This window comes from Armigeres subalbatus, chromosome 3 (genome assembly GCF_024139115.2).
Source record: "Armigeres subalbatus isolate Guangzhou_Male chromosome 3, GZ_Asu_2, whole genome shotgun sequence".
NCBI lineage: Eukaryota > Metazoa > Arthropoda > Insecta > Diptera > Culicidae > Armigeres > Armigeres subalbatus.
This window is the reverse complement of record NC_085141.1, coordinates 410,847,394-410,867,399: the sequence shown is the minus strand read 5'-3', so window position 1 is coordinate 410,867,399 and position 20,006 is coordinate 410,847,394. Positions and strand designations below refer to the sequence as shown.

The 20,006-nt window shown below is 40.4% G+C and overlaps 2 protein-coding genes across 6 annotated transcripts in view; one reads left to right on the top strand and one right to left on the bottom strand.

Moving 5' to 3' along the window:
* Positions 1 to 20,006, bottom strand: part of LOC134227175 (calpain-11-like) — a 346,875-nt gene that overhangs the window by 110,826 nt on the left and 216,043 nt on the right. For all 4 annotated transcript variants that reach the window (XM_062708489.1, XM_062708490.1, XM_062708491.1 and 1 more), the window contains 2 exons: positions 4,144 to 4,457; positions 3,885 to 4,087 (listed from right to left, as the gene is read on the bottom strand). In XM_062708489.1, the coding sequence (XP_062564473.1) occupies positions 3,885 to 4,087; positions 4,144 to 4,457 (517 nt within the window). The remainder of the gene's footprint in view (positions 1 to 3,884; positions 4,088 to 4,143; positions 4,458 to 20,006) is intronic.
* Positions 5,550 to 6,504, top strand: LOC134224189 (uncharacterized). 2 transcript variants are annotated; one of them, XM_062703476.1, is made up of 3 exons: positions 5,550 to 5,926; positions 6,003 to 6,039; positions 6,109 to 6,504. In XM_062703476.1, the coding sequence occupies exons 1-3, from the start codon at positions 5,717 to 5,719 to the stop codon at positions 6,429 to 6,431; spliced, it is 570 nt and encodes a 189-aa protein (XP_062559460.1). In that variant the 5' UTR covers positions 5,550 to 5,716; the 3' UTR covers positions 6,432 to 6,504. The 2 variants fall into 2 exon arrangements, with proteins under 2 accessions (XP_062559460.1, XP_062559459.1); XM_062703475.1 differs by having other exon boundaries at positions 5,550 to 5,947.

The following is a 20,006-nucleotide window of genomic DNA, read 5'->3' as shown; positions in this document are numbered from 1 at the left end:
TTGACCTCTCTGGAGCCTCTTCCTATCATGTACTTCGTCTTCGACGTGTTGATGACTAGTCCAATTCGTTTAGCTTCGCTTTTCAGTCTGATGTAGGCTTCCTCCATCCTCTCAGAGTTACGTGCCATGATATCTATGTCGTCGGCGAAACCAAATAACTGGACGGACTTCGTGAAAATCGTACCACTCGTGTCAACCCCTGCCATTCGTATTACTCCCTCCAAAGCGATGTTGAATAGCAGACACGAACGACCATCACCTTGCCGTAACCCTCTGCGCGTTTCGAAGGGACGAAAGACGTTCAAAAAATACTTCACAAGGGCCCTACGAATCGCCACGGTTTGCCTTTTTGACAAAGTTATACTGATCTGATACATATCTGATTACATTTACACTCTATTTAAACATTGAGTCGGATAACTTTTGTAAAAAAATAGGACAGAATAGTTAAAGATACTTTTCGTTTTCTGTTAGATATTTCTAACAAGCCACTGAAGACGTAGGAAAAAAACGGCTTTGGCAGGTTTTGTTCTATTATTGTCAGGGGGTTTTTGTCGACCAAATTTTATGAAATTTGGCCACATTATTTTTTGATATGCAAAGAATGTTTAAGCCAAATTTGAGCATAATCAGTCATAAAAAACCCCCGTCATTCCCCCTATTATAAAAGAAAAATAAGTACGCATTTGTCGACATTATATAGTAAGCGTTAACAGAAAAATGTGTATAACGAGTATAACGAATTGAAAATAGCTTTATGATTTTATTCAGCGGCCCGGCCAAAAATTTTGAGTTTACTCTTGCACTCAGAGTTATATTTTTTTAGGGGCATAATTATGCCAAAAACACTAAATCGATTTGAAGCGCATCTAAATTCCAACCAATTGAACTGAAATTTTCACCAGAAGTCTATCTTAGCATAAGAATTGTGAATACCAGTAGACCGGTCGATTTTAGGAAACTTTTTGAAACAGATCTAGTGGGCAGGTTGTATTCTTGGCATTTCTGCAATACCTGACGTACGGCGAATACCTGATCTGTGGTAGAGCGTTCACCCATAAATCCCGCCTGGTACTGCCCCACGAACTGTCTTGCAATTGGTTTTAGTCGGCGGCATAAAATTTGGGAGAGTACCTTGTAGGAGACGTTCAGCAATGTGATTGCGCGGTAGTTGCTACAATCCAGCTTATCGCCCTTTTGTAGATGGGAGACACGACACCTTCCATCCACTCCTGCGGCAGAGCCTCATCCTCCCAAACCTTGGAAATTACCCACTGCAGCGCTGTAGCCAGTGCCTCACCACCGTGTTTAAGCAGCTCCCCTGGTAGCTGGTCAATTACTGGGGCTTTGTTGTTTTTTCAGCCGGCCGATCTCCTCCTGGATTTCCTGAAGATTTGGAGCCAAAAGTCGTATGTCCTGCGCGCGTGCCCAGGTTCATTACCATACCGCCACCGTTGCCTGCCACATCGCCATTCAGGTGCTCTTCGTAGTGCTGCCGCCACCTTTGGATCACCTCACGCTCGTTCGTAAGAAGGTTCACGTTCATGTTCTTACACATATCGGGCTGTGGCACGAGGCCCTTACGTGAACGGTTTTACTTTTCATAGAACTTTCGTGCGTTATTAGCGCGGTACAGTTGCTCCGTCTCTTGACGGTCTCGATCTTCCTGTTGGCGCTTTTTCTTCCGAAAAATCGAGGTGTTGCAGCAATCTCACTCATGCTGCATTCTTCTACTCAACTAACTGCTCACATTCGCTGAAACATAACATAACAGTCGTTCTCTGGTCCGGGGACACCGTGCCTAGTGCAGCGGTTGCGGTGCTTCCAATGGTGGATCGAATATCTTTCCAGCCATCTTCAAGAGACGCTGCGCTTAGCTGCTCTTCCGTTGGGAGTGCCACTTCCAGCTGCTGCGCGTAATCTTGGGCCAGTCTACCGTATTGTAGCCGCCCAGTCGTTGGATTCAATATTCGCACTGCAGTAAGTGCGGACGCTCGTGATATCAGAGAAGAATTTGCTGTCGATTTGGTTTTCCGTTTCTTGATTAGGTGATCTCCATGTGGCCTTGTGGTTATTCTTGCGGGGAAGAAAGTGCTTATACCATCCGCGGAGGCTACAAAGTGTATACATCTATGACTGTTGTCTGTACATGTAAAAGGGTATGAACCACAAATTGTACCAGCTGTTGGGAGAACCATTCATTGTTCACACCGCGCACATTGGACGACGGTGGTGGACGGTATATTTGACTTCACTCAATGTGCGGGTTGGTTAGTTTCCATCGTCCGCTGAACTGACGTAGTCATCTCTTCTGCTGCCTACAGCCTCACTGCCTTGACTTGCCTCTCACTGCTTATGTTCTCAGTGCCATTAAATTTTCCACCTTTCGATCGCCATATGTTCATATGCAAGGAGGCTCTCATCCTTATCCCTGCACAGTGGACACTGGCGTTTTTTAACGGTACTGTTCCATCTCCTCGCACTCTACTTCTCCCAGGCAGCTTTGCTTCTCATGGAAGGGGTGGGTCTGCTGTCTCCGTTTCCGTCTATTGCGTTCTACCTTCCTCTGGGTTCTTTGCTGCAGCGCGACTGTCCACACTGCGCCCTTCTTCTTCCGAATCTGTATGCACTCTTCGCCGAACCAACTAGGTATGATTACTAAGGTATGATTACCTGTAAACGTTCACACCATTATTGATCCCTTCTAACACTCCTCCTGCAACGCTACGATGCCGAATCTGCTGTCTTTCAGCACTTCGACGAGGATCCGTGTGCTCCCAATGAGGTTGGAAGATTTGCAATTCAACGAACCGAACTTTCAGTTCAAAGTTTCACTGAAATTCGTAGTTTTAAATATGCGCCCTCATAACCACCTTGTTGTACTAGCGCCCCCTTTAAAAATAGGCGACTAAGTAGCTCATATTTTACGACGACAGGGCTGGCCCAAACATTCTTTGCATATCAAAGAATATTGTGGCCAAATTTCATAAAATTCGGTCGACAACAACCCCCCTGCCAATAATAGAACAAAACCTGCCAAAGCCGTCACTTCCCCTAACTAAAAAATGCGATGCATGCCAATCTATCTCATTCAAACTATTTAGACACATTAAAATATTTTGATCCGTCCGGATGATGAAGGTCAAAAGATATTCAAAGATTTATATTATAGTCTTTGAGATACAAATAAAATAGTTGATTATTTCAAATATTGAATGATTTTGAAATAATTGTTCCAAAAAGATACGAAAACTAAACAAATGTTATTTAACTATCACATCGTACCCAAACTGCAAAGGGTTAAACGATGCTATAAACCAGAAATTAGCTTGTCCAGTGGAGCGCGTAGGCGTCCCGATCGGCGTTTGCTCTCACAACCTATTGACACCGGACCGGAGCGAATTTATTGGCGCCATTAGCGTATTGAATTGCGACAAATAGGTGTCAGTGAAGTCATTCATACAATCCCATTTGGGGCCCGATTGCGATGCCGCCATCGAGAAAGCCCGTAGGGTGTCCTCAGTGTTGTGAGCAATAAAGCAAGCGATTGCAACCGCAGCTGCCGGGTACTTTTGATGGGAAAAGTGAGTGGTCAATGGGAACCTCGGGTAACCTCACATAAATAATAGATTGTGCGACAAATTCGAGTTTCACATACAGTTGGAACGGATTTGCATACACTAATGAGCGGTCCCGCTGGTTTCGATTTCGATGTATCATTTCGGGTTGGTTTTCATGCGGGAGCAACAGATATTCCAGAAGTCGAGTGCTATGACTCAAATTCCAACCAGTTTGTATCGATTAGGGCAACAATAAATTGCATTTGATGAAATATTGTACGTATAAATATTAACGTAACGGAAAGGCCGCTAGGGTTTACTCACTTGAACATTCCACAGTATCCGTTGGAGGTATCGAATGTCTGTTCTGGTGGCACGACTCGTTCCAGAAGCCGGGGGAGTTGCGATAGACATCCCAAAGCCGCCGTCAGACTGGGATCACCAGGGCCGACTGGTTCTGGAAGCTCTCGTGCCGACAAGGGTAAGCCCGGTGGGGAAAGTCGGAACATAGGCCGTCCGCACATATCCTAAAAATGAGAAAATTGTAGCAAAGGTACAACTGAACACTTCATATTGATTTTACATGTGGTCTCATCCAAACAATCTGCTTCTTTTTCGAGAGGGTTCTCGTGGAAGGAGGGAACTCAAGATCTTCGTGCAATCCTCCAGGTCCTCGCGTGACAACTCCATTGGGTCCTCCGTTTATTCCGTTTATGCCGTTCATGCAATTGATACCGTTAATGCCATTCATACCGTTGATACCATTATGAGGTCGACCATTTGGAATTGTTCCATTGTGCCCGTTAGCAGTTATTACTTCGGCCGAACGAGGCCTGGACAGCGTTGATTGATGATCTGCTGAACCATTTATCCAGGATCGTACTTTGGGGCCGCCATCTAAAAATATAATGAACAATAGGTAAATAATTGATATTCAAATTCGTCATTTAAACTTTGGTTAAACAGTGAGATGGAAATGTTTTAAAAATGAGAAACGCAGAAAAAAGCAAAACCTTCGATAAAATCACCACGATAACCGGAAGTAAAAGTTTTAACTTCATTTTCAACTCTAATTGAGACCTAGGGTAAATCGCCAAATGTTGAACGGCTAATTTTTCCACCTATTGATGAACGCACGTGCATTTCTTATGGAAGTTTAATAATAGGCGACAAAATTATCCGTTCAACATTCGGCGGTTTCCCCTAATTCAATTGTGGTTGAGAAATGCAATTTACCTTTGAATAAATCCTTATCAGTTAAGCCTTAATATAGTTACAGTCTAGTTCAAATCTGGTTCTAACTTATATTGTAATTCAATCGGATATTATTCGAGCAGCTTCAGTTTCAACTCAGTTTGAATTCAAGAAGATTTCTCACAAATTTCAATAATTTCAATTGAGGTTCCATTCCATGTCAGTTTTTAGGAAATGCCATTTAGTTCGATTCGGTGCCTTGCATTTACAAGTCGGTGTCTACTACTTACTTCAACACAACATCGATTCCAATCGTATTCAATCATGATTGAGTTCAATATTAGTTGCAATATGAACCAATTTACATTTAATGGTAATAAAGTTGCTGAACCGATTTCCCTTCAATACATTTTCAGTGTAGGTACGCGAAAGCTACTCTTAACCAACCAAAGCCTATTCAAACTAATCATAACATTTTTTTTTTCACTTTTAATTAGCTCTTAAAATATTCTTCATTTTCGCACATACGAATTTATAAAGCTTAACTCCAAGTCACCAGCGTAGGCTCGAATTACCTAGACCAACACATTCGAACGAGTTTGGTTGTAAAATTGAAATGATTGTTTCATACTTAGGAAACAGCTTAAGTATACATTTTTTTTATTTGAACAAATGGTTTTCAGCTCGCTGGTTTACCCGAACACAGATGAGTTGAACCATTGATCGAAAAAAAAAATCCGAATGTACACATTCTTAGAGAAGCCATCGTTCAGAATGGTAAAATGTATTCGCGGTTGCATTTGCATAAATTTCTTTGGTTATTCAGTGTGTTCACTACGACTTCAGTTCTCCTACTTTTATACTTTATAAACTATGAATGGATTGATCCAAAGCCAGAAGATAACAACCAAGAACTATATTCAATCAACCGAGATTTGTGTGATCAAGATATAAGTGAATGGATGCCTCGAAGTCTACTCTTTCCATCCGTAAAGCTCGCTTTTTGTCCTGTTAATCACACATTTACCTTGAAGTCACAAACAGATACTACCAGACCGGACTTCGTTCAAGTGAATGTCCTTGTGCTTACCAACCCCTTGGATCGATTGCTGGAGTTCTATAGGACTGTCGTACAAAAGAACGATGAATCCGCAGAAAGGCTACTCGCTGTAGTGCGTCATCAGCTGCATTTAGTAGAACAATATTAATCATAGTTTATCAAATGAATAATACTTTTGTCCTTTGCAGCTTCCTCGCGGATCGTTATCATTCGAACGCTTTGTTGGCAAGTCTTACAAATATAATAGGGCGAGTGCGTTCTATTGCATTTAATTCCACCACTTTTGCTTTGCAGGTTTTCTTCTCAACCAAACCAATCAAGCGGCATTAACTGAATATCGGGAACTATACTACCCAGTTGCAAAAATTTGTCAACCATGCCACACCGAGTATCAATACATTGTGAACTTGGACGATCCCAACACAGTGAGTTCGTTGTATGGACTTTTGAACAGCCGTGGAGTTTCATTGACTGATGCCAATTATATCAAGCCCAGGGACCGCAAAAGCAAGATACCCAGGAAGACAGCATTACGTAAACTAAGCCCGGCAATAATAAGACAACTAATTGAGTTTTATGAAATAGATAGGAAGATGTTAGGAGTAGGGTTGTGGTAACAGAAATATACAAATTTTAGTTCAATCCCGTGTAATAATAATGTTTTAGTGCATCTACGTATTTTTTCTTAAATTCTCACAGTGTCTTCGATGGAAGTAATGGTTTATTATTTCAAATTAAAATAAATTAGGGACTTGAATAATGCTGAAGCATAAATTGGTGTTAACGAATCTACAAAATTACAGTTTAACATGGAAAACTTTGATCATCATACAGTGTTGACCCGATTTTGTCACTCCCCGATTTTGTCTACCCCCGATTTTGTCTACCCCCGATTTTATCACGTTTTCGACCCGATTTTATCACGTCCCGATTTTATCACGTTTTCGACCCGATTTTGTCACCCCAAAAAAATTTGTCATTCTTTTTATTTTCGTAAATAATACCAAAAATAACATTGATTTTCATGAAATAACTTTCACCGCCTGTAGTTTATTACGAACGACTTCTGAGTACCTGGGAAATATTCTGTAAGCAATTTCGACAAGAAATAACGGGTACCGTTCACGCATTTGGCCTTTCCAAGGCATAAAATGATTCATATTTGTGGAATGAATTTAAAAAAAATGAAAATATTTTTTTCCAATTTTGTCACATACCCTGTTTTATCACCCCAAAATTCACCAGGGGGGTGATAAAATCGGGATATTACTGTATTGGTAGGCATTTTAACTTTCCTGTTAAATAATTTGATTCGATCAGTCGACACTTCAACTTATTTACAAGTTGTAAATTTTACAACTTTCCCAAAAAATCCTCAAAGTTCCTCAATGTACTTGGTCGATTTACAACATAGTTAGGGTTAAAAAAAACATGCTTTTTTGGAAAGATTATAAGTAAGTCGATTATTTGATTATGAGAATAAAACGATAAAAATTTGTTTTGACGAGTAATAAAAGTAAGTAGTAATATAAAGATTCAAAGACATTTTTTTAATTCACTTGTTATTTCTTTTACAAGTTCTCACGTCTTATATTTCAATTCTGACATACATTGCGATATAAAAATGGATCAGACAAGAGCTATTTCTGATACTTTGTTACTGATATTTTGTGTCTGATACACAATTGGTAGGCTAAAAATGAGTGTGGACTTTGTCAGAGATCTAAAAATATTGTGAATTTCACGTATACGGAATTCCAAGTTTATTGAACCGCTGCGTTTATTGATACCTATCGCGCGAAAGTTATCGAACAGCGGTACCATGCAAAACAAAGGGTGTACAGGTTTGATAACTTTACCACGATTCGCTGGGCCGAGTGTCCGAACCGGTGTAGATACTGACTGATGCAACCATGGCCTGTACTTTCTAACTTCGTTCTGTAGCAGTTAATACGCAGGGCCATGCCCCAAGCTGCCCCCCCCATACCTCAGTATGGACAGAGCAACGCTAGCCAGAAGCTTGCACTTGCTGGCATAAACCGCAGAGCTATTAGACATCATCCGGGACAATGCCACTATAGCTGTGGAGGCACGCTTGCAGGCGTAATTGACGTGGCTACCAAAGGTGAGCTTATCGTCGATCATTACCCCAAGAGTTTGATGGAGCGTTCAGAGGTGACCGCGCAGTTGCCTGCCCTTATCAACGCTTGTTGCTCTGACTTGTAATAATTAACAACAACCACCTCAGTTTTATGGTGAGCGATTTCTAACTTCGTGAAGCTCATCCACTCCTCCACAATTGCGATCGAGTTGGCTGCAGTCAACTCCGCCTCTTCGATCGATTCGCCGTAGACCTCCAGCGTAATATCGTCAGCGAAGCCGACGATTAACACGCCCATCGGGAACTTCTACCTTAAGACACTGTCGTACATGACGTTCCATAACACCGGACCCAGTATGGAACCTTGCGGAACCCCTGAAGTTATTCACTTTCGCCGCGCCTCCGTGTCGTATACCAGTACTCGATTCTGGAAGCAGCTTCCTAGAATCTTGTACAGGTACTCGGGAATTCCAAGACGCAGGAGCGCATCTGCAATAGCTGCCAGACTGGCACTATTGAATGCATTCCTCACGTCGAGAGTAACTACTGCACAATAGCGCACTCCCTCCTCTTACGCTGGATAGCTATCTCCGCGGATTTGTTTCCGAGGATTTGGTAACCGACAAGATAGCGTCTACGGTCGACTTACCCTTTCGGAAGCCAAACTGGTTACTCGATAGACCATCCGCACAACTTGTTAAGGATGGTCTTCTCGAGCACATTCCCACCGTATCAAGCAGGCATATTGGTCTATATGCCGACGGATCTCCCACCTGGTGGTTTTCCCACCTTTGGCAATAGGACCAAGCTCTGCCTTTTCCATGCTTCAGGGAAGACTCCCGCGTCCAGGCATCTCTGCATGATCTGAACATCTCGGGAGCCTCAGCAATGGCCGCTTTGACGGCCAGGTTCGGAATACCATCCGGTCCTGGCGCCTTACCTACACTAAGGGACTGTGCAATCCCCGCAAGTTCCGCCACAGTTACTCTTCCCTCGTCAGCCACCCTGGCCCCTGGCAGCTCCACAAAGTGAGGCCAGGGACTTGGGTCATGACGTGGGAAGAGCCCCGCGATGATCCATTCCATCTCTGAAGAACGCTCTGTAGGGGCCATCGCCCCACGTGTCTTGGCACGCTCCTCTTCTGTGTGTGCTCGCTGCATCCGCCTCCTTGCCCGTAGGCAGGCGCGGCGCAGGTTCGCAATTGCTTGAGTCCACCAGTAAGCCGGTGGCCTCCCATTCCTAGGGTGGACTTTCCTAGACATGGTGGCATCGCATGCACGCGAGAGTACTGTTACCAGCTGCTCGCCGCTCAGATCGAAAGTATTGGGCTCGCAGCGGAGCGCTTCCTTAAACACCTCGTCGTCGAAGTATGATGTCTTCCACATACGAGGGCTAGGCCTCGCCCCTTCTTCCGTCCGCTGAATGCTGGTCGTATAGTCGATACTGTAGCGAACCGCCAGGTGCCCAAGCAACCAGAAGCTCAGATTTTACTTAAATTTACTCCTAACCGAACTAATTGGTTCACTATGGTTCACATCAAGTTCCAAGCATCCTTAACGGAACTTTAAAGTTCACTTTTACGCTCCCATCATTCAAAAAATTACTTAAAATAAGAGCTGATTAAGCCAAAATAGCCCTTCTTATCCGAACTTCTGGTTGCTTGGGTGGTCGCTGTGAGTGTAGCCATCATCTACCCTCCAGTTCGAACTACTCGTTTGGCCAGGGCTCCAGAACCTAACGTTGATAATCGACTCGGCACCGTTCCAGCTGTAGGTACTTTTGGTACCGACATTAGCCAAGTCCACATCCAACATGGCCAGTGATTCCAGCAGGATCAGCCCCCGTTGATTCGTGGATCGGCTTCCCCATTCCACGGCCCAAGCGTTGAAGTCCCCCGCTATTACCACCGACCTACGCCTAGGGTGGTCGGTATTGGCCATTTTTGTCAAATACCGGTATTCGGTATTGGATGGAGTCGATACCGGTAATACCGGTAGAATACCGGTTTTTGTGAAAATTTCAGGCAGTAGAAGAAAAACGTTGGTTTTGGACTTTTGGATGAGAAACAATATTTGTTGACAAATTTCAAATGTTAAAATCATTGCTTGTTGAGCTGGGCAATGCGAAACTTAAGTAGACATTCATACTGAGCGACTCATCTCCCAAACCGCATTGGATTTTGTCAGCAATGTTGACAACTACTGAGAATGCCCTCTCTCGGTTCAACCGAAGTAATCCCTTCCGATTCATAGTAGGAAAATTCCTTACGGATTGTATGCAAGGATCCTGGCGTCAACGTATTTGCCACCAGCAACGCAAGTGTTTTACTCTTCTACAGTCTCTTCACAAGTTGTTCTTTAACCGACAAACCAGAAAAAAAATCATAGAGGGATTTTCTTCGTACCGATCGTCAGGTATAATCGTTATCTCTGTTTCAAAGATCGCATCAGGAATCATGAGACGCTTCAAGATCCCATACGCTAAAAGTTAAAAGCATCGAAATACTGGTAGAAATTGTTCCAACGTAAATTGAAACGCCACGTTGGCTTCATATAGAGTTCAAAACTCACAGAGCAGTAGTTACACAACAGCTTGAACAGGTTCGAGGGCTTGAATTATTTCAGCGTGCCTTGGCATCAGCCACTAATTCAAATTCTTTTCCGAATTCAGAACGGACATATTTTTGCAGAAAATCGTTTTTCACAGGTGGTCTCCGGAAAAGAACTACTACGGCTCGTACCTTTTTCACAATTTCATACATTGCGGGAAAATTCTCGACGATATCAACTTTGTTCATTGAAGAAAAAGTCATTCGCAGTTTGACAGATGGCTAAGAGAAGCAATAGGTATGATAAATGACGATGTTGATCGATTTAGGTTGTAGCGTAAACTTCGTCAATGATGCTTACTTGGGCAAAGTTACTCATGCGCGCATTTAATTGTTGTATTTTATTCTCTTTACTGCTTTACTGCTGGATTTCCTATTTATATGAAACATATATGCGATTACAGGCAGTTGAGCTGATAAAAGTAGGTGAAAATTATTCGAGATTTTTAGACTGACAGCAAAATTTGAAATACCGAAAATACCGGTATTTTCCGTCTCTAATACCGGTATTTTCGGTACCCAAAATTGGCCGGTAATACCGGTATTACCGGTTTCGGTACTACCGGTTTCGGTACTACCGGTTAGACCACCCTACCTACGCCCCATCAAGTTAGCCGTCAAACAATCTAGCATTCGACCGAACTGCTCGATCGACCATCGAGGAGGCGCATAGCAGCTGCAGAAGAAGACTCCGTTGATTTTGGCAATGACGAAGCCCTCGTGTGTCGAAGACACCAACTCTTGGACTGGGTATTTCCCCGTTGTCCATATCACCGCCATTTTAGACCCATCGGTGACCCAATTACCGTTCCTGGCGGGTACCCGGTAAGGATCTGCTATGATGGCGATATCCGTCCCCCATTCAGCAACTGTCTGACACAGCAGTTGCTGGGCTGCATCACAGTGGTTCAGGTGTAGCTGCGGTACCTGCACTGTGATTTTGCAGCACGCTTAAACGCCGGGCACTTCGAACTCCCCATGGGGTGCTTGCTGTTCGCAGCTTTGCTGGAACAGATCAAACAGTTGGGAGGGTTCGTGCAGCTTTGTGCCTTATGTCCCTCCAATCCGCAGCGTCGACAGAGCTTGCTTCTGTTACGGAAGTTCCTCCGGAAGTTCCTCCAGGAATTCCTCCGGAAGTTCCTCCAAAAAATTCCTCCGGAAGTTCCTCCAGGAATTCCTCCGGAAGTTCCTCCAGGAATTCCTCCGGAAGTTCCTCCAGGAATTCCTCCGGAAGTTCCTCCAGGAATTCCTCCGGAAGTTCCTCCAGGAATTCCTCCGGAAGTTCCTCCAGGAATTCCTCCGGAAGTTCCTCCAGGAATTCCTCCGGAAGTTCGTCCAGGAATTCCTCCGGAAGTTCGTCCAGGAATTCCTCCGGAAGTTCGTCCAGGAATTCCCCAGAAGTTCCTCCAGGAATTCCCCGGAAATTCCTCCAGGAATTCCCCGGGAGTTCCTCCAGGACTCTCTGGAAGTTCCTCCAGGAATTCCCCGGAAGTTCCTCCAGGAATGCTCCGGAAGTTCCTCCAGGAATTCCCCGGAAGTTCCTCCAGGAATTCCCCGGAAGTTCCTCCAGGAATTCCTCCGGAAGTTCCTCCAGGAATTCCTCCGGAAGTTCCTCCGAAGCTCCTCCAGGAATTCCTCCGAAGTTCCTCCAGGAATTCCTCCAGAAGTTCCTACAATCATGGAGGTTTCCGGGATTGTTAATTAGAAATCCTATTCCGAAAGGCTTCTCAGTGTCTATGAGGAATTCTTTCCATTTCAAAAAGTGCTCAATGATGTATTGGGATTTTCCAATAAGTCTTGAGACTTCTAATAATTTCTGTTCTTCCATGAAATTGTTGAAAATTTTCAGGAAGTACGTAATTATTTCTGATAGTCCAGTGAGGCTCACATAATTTCTGAAATTTTATAAGAATTGACAGATTGACAGGTGAATTAATCGAAAGTTGATTATCTAAACAAAGATGTAGCTTAGCTTAGCTTAGCTAAGACTAGGTGTACTTGTCAATGATTGCTTCAACGTGACTGGTCAGAACTGGTGTAAATTGCGCTACGATCCAAGTGAATGAAGGTTGGTATTTACTAACTACGGCTCCAGTCAGTTAAGAAAGAAAAGGAAGGTTAGTGTTCAGCTATTGTTGCTAATTACTTACTTTCTTATGGATCCTGTACACCCCCGGTGGTGCAAAGGGCCGACTTGAAACCGACTTGTTGCTACTAGATACCAGGAAAACCCCTACATCCTCACAATACCACAGAAAAGAAATTTCGTTAACTCGGTAAGGTAGGTGAACAGAAGTTTAGATCGAGGATTCATTTAGAAAAGTGATGTAGTCTATGTAGCAGAGATGCATCCTGAACAGAACATGAGCCAAGAGCGTGCCTTGGTGTTCAAAGTTTTGAACTCTGAACACAGTTCAGTGTGCACTGGGTTGGTACGCAAGCAAAACGATCATGGTAACTAAGATTCCTTAGATTTGGAACTATGCAAAAACATACGAGCATGCTTGATTTCTATCCGTGAGATGCCCACGTGTTCCATTACTAGCCGAAAAATGTGTAGCATGCCGTCGCTTGAATTTGTTTTCCTAAGATACAAGTTGCTAAGTTAGGTCAGTGCTCTTGAACAGTGTGCAGTGTTCAAAACGTTTTGAACATGAACATACGTTCTCGTGTTCAGATGCATCTCTGCTATGTAGTCATTATGTGTTGTAGACTTTGCTGTCTATAAAGCAGAAGCGATAGTCACTCGTCTCTAAAAGTTGAGAGACTAAACAAAAATATGGGAGAACAATCGCAGAAATATGCGAATATGAAGCAGTTTATGATGATTGTAGCACATCCGGATGTCTGGTAGCAAGCCTATGAGGAGAAGAATACTGAAAGCTTCTAAGAGTTTATGGGAATCTGTAGGAATCACAAATATACCTACGTTTGTATGAAATCTTAGAAGTCAGAAAGAAAAAGGTCCGAGATTCGGAGTAACATTACTCTTGAGATTTCTGAAATCCCGTAAATAGTACTGAATACCTTTAAAGATTCTTGGACGATCATAAGCTTTACTGGTAGATCAAAGCGATGTTTCTGGAGATTTGACAATTGCTTACAACCATCCAATAATTGTCTTAATAGTCATAGGGAGTTTTATAACTCACCTGAGGATGTCCGAAAAAATCTTTTGAAATTCGAGAGGATCTGCGGAAAGCCGCTGAAATTCTATGAAAGTATTCTATAGATTTAATAATCCAGTTTTGTCCTACCCACGCACAGTGATTTCGCGATGGCAAAAACCCAAAACAATTTGTTTTCTGGTATCACAATTATTTCATATTTCCCGACTTCTATAATACTTCGAGAATCATCAGAAAAAATTTCAAAAATATTGGATGAAAAATGAGATTACCAGGATCTTTCTAAGTTGAGCTGTTTTGATGTGTTTTTTCTTGTCCCATAGAAAATGTATGGAAATTAATATTAAAATTCAATTTGATTTTTAACTAGGAAGGAAAGGGCTAAAATGGTCGTTCACTATATCATTTTGTAGCATTTTTTGCCTAGTTTTAGGATATCACATTGACGACTTGCGCAAATCTGCGCCCGATCATTGGATTCGATGTTTAGCCGTATCTATAACTAAGTTTTACTGAAAGGTTCTCATTTGACACCAGAACCTATTTTCCGTTAGAAGTGTTGTGGTATACAAACTCAAATACAATTCGACTCAGCTCGAGTAGTTTAATCGGTCTGATCAGGTCTGATCGTGTGTTTTTGGCACATACCCGTGTTTGTAAATGTGTATTTGTGTATGTGTGGGTGCACTAAAAGGTATGTAGTGAAAATTAGCCTGTTTTCGAGCAGTTATGTTAAACCGATCTCGATACAATCACTTTTATTAGAATGTGAACAACAAGTAAGGTTTGGCCACCAATACTTCAATAAGGTGAATGTAAACAGGTTCTGCGTGATGTGCCTGAATAAGTTTTTCATAGGAATATACAAATAAGCATTTATTCTATAAAACGTGTTAAAAATATTAGTTTGTGCAACTAGTTGCAAAAAGATGATTTTTTCAGCACGAGTTGTATGTTTATCCAACGAGGCTTGCCGAGTTGGATAAATACTACGAGGGCTGAAAAAATCGAGTTTTGCAACGTGTTACAAACGCTACTTTTTCAATAACGAAAAATGGGCTTTAATATGATAAACCTGTACCAAATTTATACAGTCTAATTTACTTCATAAGATCATTCTTGCCAATAAATCATATTTTTATAGAACAATTGGGTTCTATTTTATTTTCCCAATTTGCATAGCTCGACAATTTGCATAGAAGCGATAAATGAATTGTCCTTGGAAAAAATGTGACGTTTATCTAAGTCACAATCACAGAAAGAAAAATCGTTAATAAAATAAAAAAATCCATTGGTTAAAATAAAAAGTTTCGTTGGTTCTTTTTCGTAGAGAGTTGCGTATGTTTGAAATAAAAGTACAGCAACTTTTGCGTCAGCAATGTTTCAAAAGTGACATGCAACTCTGAAATTAAAAGTTTGAACTTTCAAAATAAAACTGTACAACTGTCAGATTCAAATAAGAAAAAGTGATATATTTTCATTTGGAAATCAACTTTTTCTCAGCCTCAAAACGACCCTCCCAAACCATTTTTGTTCATTTTCTTTTAAAATTTTATTTAATCGTAATTGTTTTAGTTTATTCTCATTCTATTTTTGATTGTGAGTATTTGTTGTTAAGTTGGCCTGGTTTGCAGGACATGGATAGATGAATAGGGTTGTTTTTGTCGTCGATCTTTTAGTCACTGGAGAAGACGTCCGTCGAGATGCGCTTCCCTCTACTTATTTTTTGAATTTACCTATCGAGAAATAGAAACCATAAATGAAAAAGTAAATATTCACCATCGTTCAAAACATGGTCCAGCAATTACTTTGTGATGTTTTAATGTGACGCCCATCTTCTACTTCTTGGTCCGATTGGCGAACTCCGGGTTTCCAATCGTTCGATTCCGAACAAAAACCGTCCGGTCTGATACAGCTTTCCATCAAAATTGAAGCCATTAGACGTCCCGTAATCTGCTTGGAAAAAGCCTCATGTGCTCGTAAAAACGCATTTTCTTTACTGATGGGGGTTGCGACTTACCTCATGCATCAGAACCTAATCCACCACTTCAGGTATATTCTCGGGTATATCAATCTAGCTGAAGGTTTTATTTTCACTTAAAACTATTTATCTAAATATATTTTAAAAAAAAGTATAAGCACCGAAGAGATTGTTTTGGTAAACTTCTGCTCTACCGTTTTCGTCAACGAGTTTGACACATTGAGCGGTACAATTTTTTGTGGGTGAATTGACAGTTCTAAAGTTTTATTTTTGAAAGGATGAACTTTTGAATATAAGCTATATTAAGGTGAATAACACTTTGAAATCCAATAAAAGACATTTACTTCAAACAATTTTACTTTCATTTCAAAGAAAACAAAACAGTTTTCAGAATAAAAGTTCAAAATTTTTAATAAAACCATTTTTGTTTTTTGTGTGATGGAATGGGCGTTGTGGAGCAAAATCGATTTTTTAACCACCCTACTATGCATTATTTCAATCAATCCCTTGAAATTTGTAAAAGTGGTTTCGACTTTTAAGGAGTAGTTTTTCCACTTACCCTGGTGCAATGGGGTGAATTGAAAACCCATATTACCTTGACCTTCAATTGTGATGAGTACACTAATCGAAATAAAAAGCACCACCAAGTTTTTATTTTATATTTTCTGTTATTATGAACAGATGACGGTAATTTCAGTTCATGGTGTAAGCTCAATTGTTCTCAACTTTCCATTGCATTACATTGATAGTAATGTTGACCATTTACACGATAAAGAAAATCACGAAAAAAAGGTGCGCCACTTTAGTATTCCATCAATATTTTTATTAATATTTTAGCATACATATCTTAAAAATACATGATAATGTATTTTGAGATGACAGTACGGGTCATTCTGTAGAATTACTTCAAAAACAATTTTTTTTTTGTCAGAATATTTTTTCAAAAGTGTTCGGCTCAAAATACGAAAACAAAAACGAAATTTTATCATATTTATGTTTTCGAATCGTTTACCTTTTTATAACACCAACGAGCAAGTATAAACCAAAGGTTTTCTAAGGAATAAGGGCCCGGAGAACAGGCGAATCTCTCAAAACTCTCTAGATTTTTCGCTAAAAACCTTGTTTTTAGTTAGTTTTAGTCACTACTCACACTAATAAAAGATTTACCCGAAATTTAGAAATTCTCATAATTACTTTTTCACAAAGGTTTCAGCTAATTTTGACCTCCAGTCCGTCGGTTGACGGTCGCACGGTCACAAAAATAGTATTGTCATCTAACAAAACCATCAAAAGAGTAAGCTTATCGACGGAAAGAAGTACATTCATCAATTTGTTCGGGCAGGTAATGTGCATCTGAACAAGATTGAGGCTATTATGTTTCTGTCGCCTTATAAAAGAGATCTTGCCGAGCCTTCTGTGATGTGAATGAATTTATGGTTATTTAAGTTAAAATATTTTCGACAATTTCTAAAAAAACGTTTAGCGCCCTTAAGGGTTGAATGCAATTGGTCCACATTAATATCAATGTAATGCGCTGAAAAGTTGTGAAACAGAATGTTACATTACTAACTGAAATTACGATTATTTGTTTATAATTTCAATTATTTCTGAAAATGTTTATATAAAACTTGGTGGTGCTATTTTTATTTGATAATTTAATTCAAAACTGTTATTGCTCTGAGAAAATTTTATTCAAACATTCTATTAAGTTACGGAATCGCTTTCCAAGGAATGCCCAAAGGGTAACTTTGCCGAATACCGTTTGACCGAATAGTTGAAATTAGTTTCTTTATTAAGTGAAGCGAGAAGTGAATAGTGAACATGAGAACATGAGAAGTCATGATGTGAGTAAAGAGTTGAGAAAAATGAGTAATGAGAAGTGATAAATGATTTGTTTGAAGTAAGTAATGGAGAAAGAGATATGGAAAGTGAGACGCAAGTGGTGAGACGTGAGTTGTGATAGTTTAGAAATGAGAAGTAAGAGAGTGTAGTGAGAAAACAGCAGAAGGGATGAGAAGTGAGATGATAATTGGAAAGTGAGAAGCGTAATGTCTAGAAGTGAAGGAAGAAGGCGGATAAGAGAAGAAAGAAGAAAGAAGGGAGAATGAAGAAAGAAGAAGGAAGAAAATAGAAGGAAGAAAATAGCAGAAAGAGGAAGAAGATAGAAGAAAGAGGAAGAAGGAAGTAAGATAATGGCAGAAGGGAGAAGTAAAAAGATTAAGAAAAAAGGAAAAAATATGAAAGAAGATGAAAAAAGGAAAAGAAACGTGAAGGAAGGAAAATTGAAGAAGGGTAGAGAAAGAAGAAATAGAAGAAGAAGAAGAAATAAGAAAGAAATATGAAGGAAGTATGTGATGGAAGTAAAGAACAAAGAAGCGGTAGGAAAATGAAAAAATAAAGATGGAAAAAAGAAGGGAAGAAAGAAGGAAGAAAGAAGAAAGAAGAAGGATTAAGGAAGAAAGAGGATGAAAAAAAGAAGAAGGAAAAAGAAAAAAAGAAAGATGGAGAAAGAAAAAAGGAAGGAGGAAAAAGTAGAAGAAGGAATAAGAAACAGAGAAAGAGGTAGAAGGAATAATGGAGAAGAATAATAAGGAAAAATATCACAATTTTCAATTCTTCTTTTTCCCTCCTCACTTCGTACTTCTCACTCTTCACTTTTCATTTTTCACTTCTCACTTCTCACTTGTCACTTCACTTCTCACTTCCAATTATGAGATGGGAAAATGTCTCATTCCTCACTTCTCGCTTTACACTTTATGTAATTCTCACTACATACTTTCCATTACTCACTTGTCTTTACTCACAATCTAAGATATGTTTTTCAATAGTTCGGCCAAAAGACATTCGGACAAAAGGTTCGACACCTCATGTATATTCGTTCATTCGTCCAACAAAGGAGGAACATATCGAGATTTATAGGTATCGAAATAAAACCTGGACGGCAGGGACAGCACATTATCCACTTTCCCCGCACACGGTAACCGCAAAATACCCAATAATTAGTACAAAATACGCATTTCAGAGACCAACTGGGACTACCCAATAAATGGGTAAAACTCTTTTACTCATTAATGCGTATTAGAGCTGTATGTCATAAATTGCGTACTTTTAATCCCTCCTTGAAATATGCTCATGAGTGAAATTAACGCATTTTTAGTAAACAAATATATGGGCGGGACTCTTGATTCATCAAAAATGCTAAATTTCCTTTAGGCCAACTATTTTAGACGTAAAAAAAGAAACGAAACAAGTTAACATTGTATTCTTTATTCTTAAATAGATAAAATATCTCGGATTCGTGATTCCTTCATCCTTCGTTGTAAAAACGTTGTCTTTAAATTCCAAACCTTTGTCTTCCGGATGTGAAGAATAATCAACGCCCGATCGTGGCTGGAGTTTTTGCAGGTGACATTTTTATATGTGTTTCAGACGCTTGAAGCATGCAGGAATGATCACAGTCGGTGCATCCGCGAGGAACCGGATTCCTCATTCTTGTGTTAGGCATGGATTTTCACTTAATCCACGTAACCTTGTAATTAAAGATGAGCAGCCGTTCACCGGGCAATAGATACCTATTAATGCATAGATAATCTGTCAAACACAACGGAAAATGTATATTCAAAATAATAATTCTTACCTTAGCTTAAGAATTCTCGAATTTTTCATCATCCAAAATGTTTGATAACACAAATGTAAAATGGCGAGCACACGAATGGAAAACGGTTTGGTACTATTTTTTACGCATTTTTAGTTGATGGTAAATTTATGAAAATGCATATTTTCTACTCCCTATTGAGAAGTAAAAAGAAGTCATTTTGTGACGTATACAGTATAAACTAAAAATTGTGTGAAATGTACACATAAAAAGAGTATTTTGCGGTGACCGTGCAGTGTTTGGAATGGGGGTAATGTATTCCCCTTTTTTCTAGCTATATCATTATGGCGTATCGCTATTGGAGGTGAGTGCCATTGTTTGACTAACATCTTCTCCCCAACACAACTCAGCTTTTCGAATGAAATGCACCACCGAATTGGGATTTGTTCTACCGACCTCAAGTGGTTCTATAAGCCCATTGGTGAAGAACTTTCAGCTTGATAAAAATAATTGCCGAACAACGACATAACAGATGCTCCGAATCTTCTTTTTCTATGTCACAGAAGCGATATAGATCATTTTGAAGTTTCCCTATAAGCTTCAAATGATATCGGCTCGGACAATGACCTATAATGAGACCCGTAAAAGTGCTTAGATCTCTTTTAGATAATTCTAAAATGTTGCGAGGCATGGAAACATTTTGAGTGATAAAGCGTTTCGATTGCCTGGCATTGGTTGTGTTCCTAATATTGGTTTTTATTTTCAAAGATTCCCATACC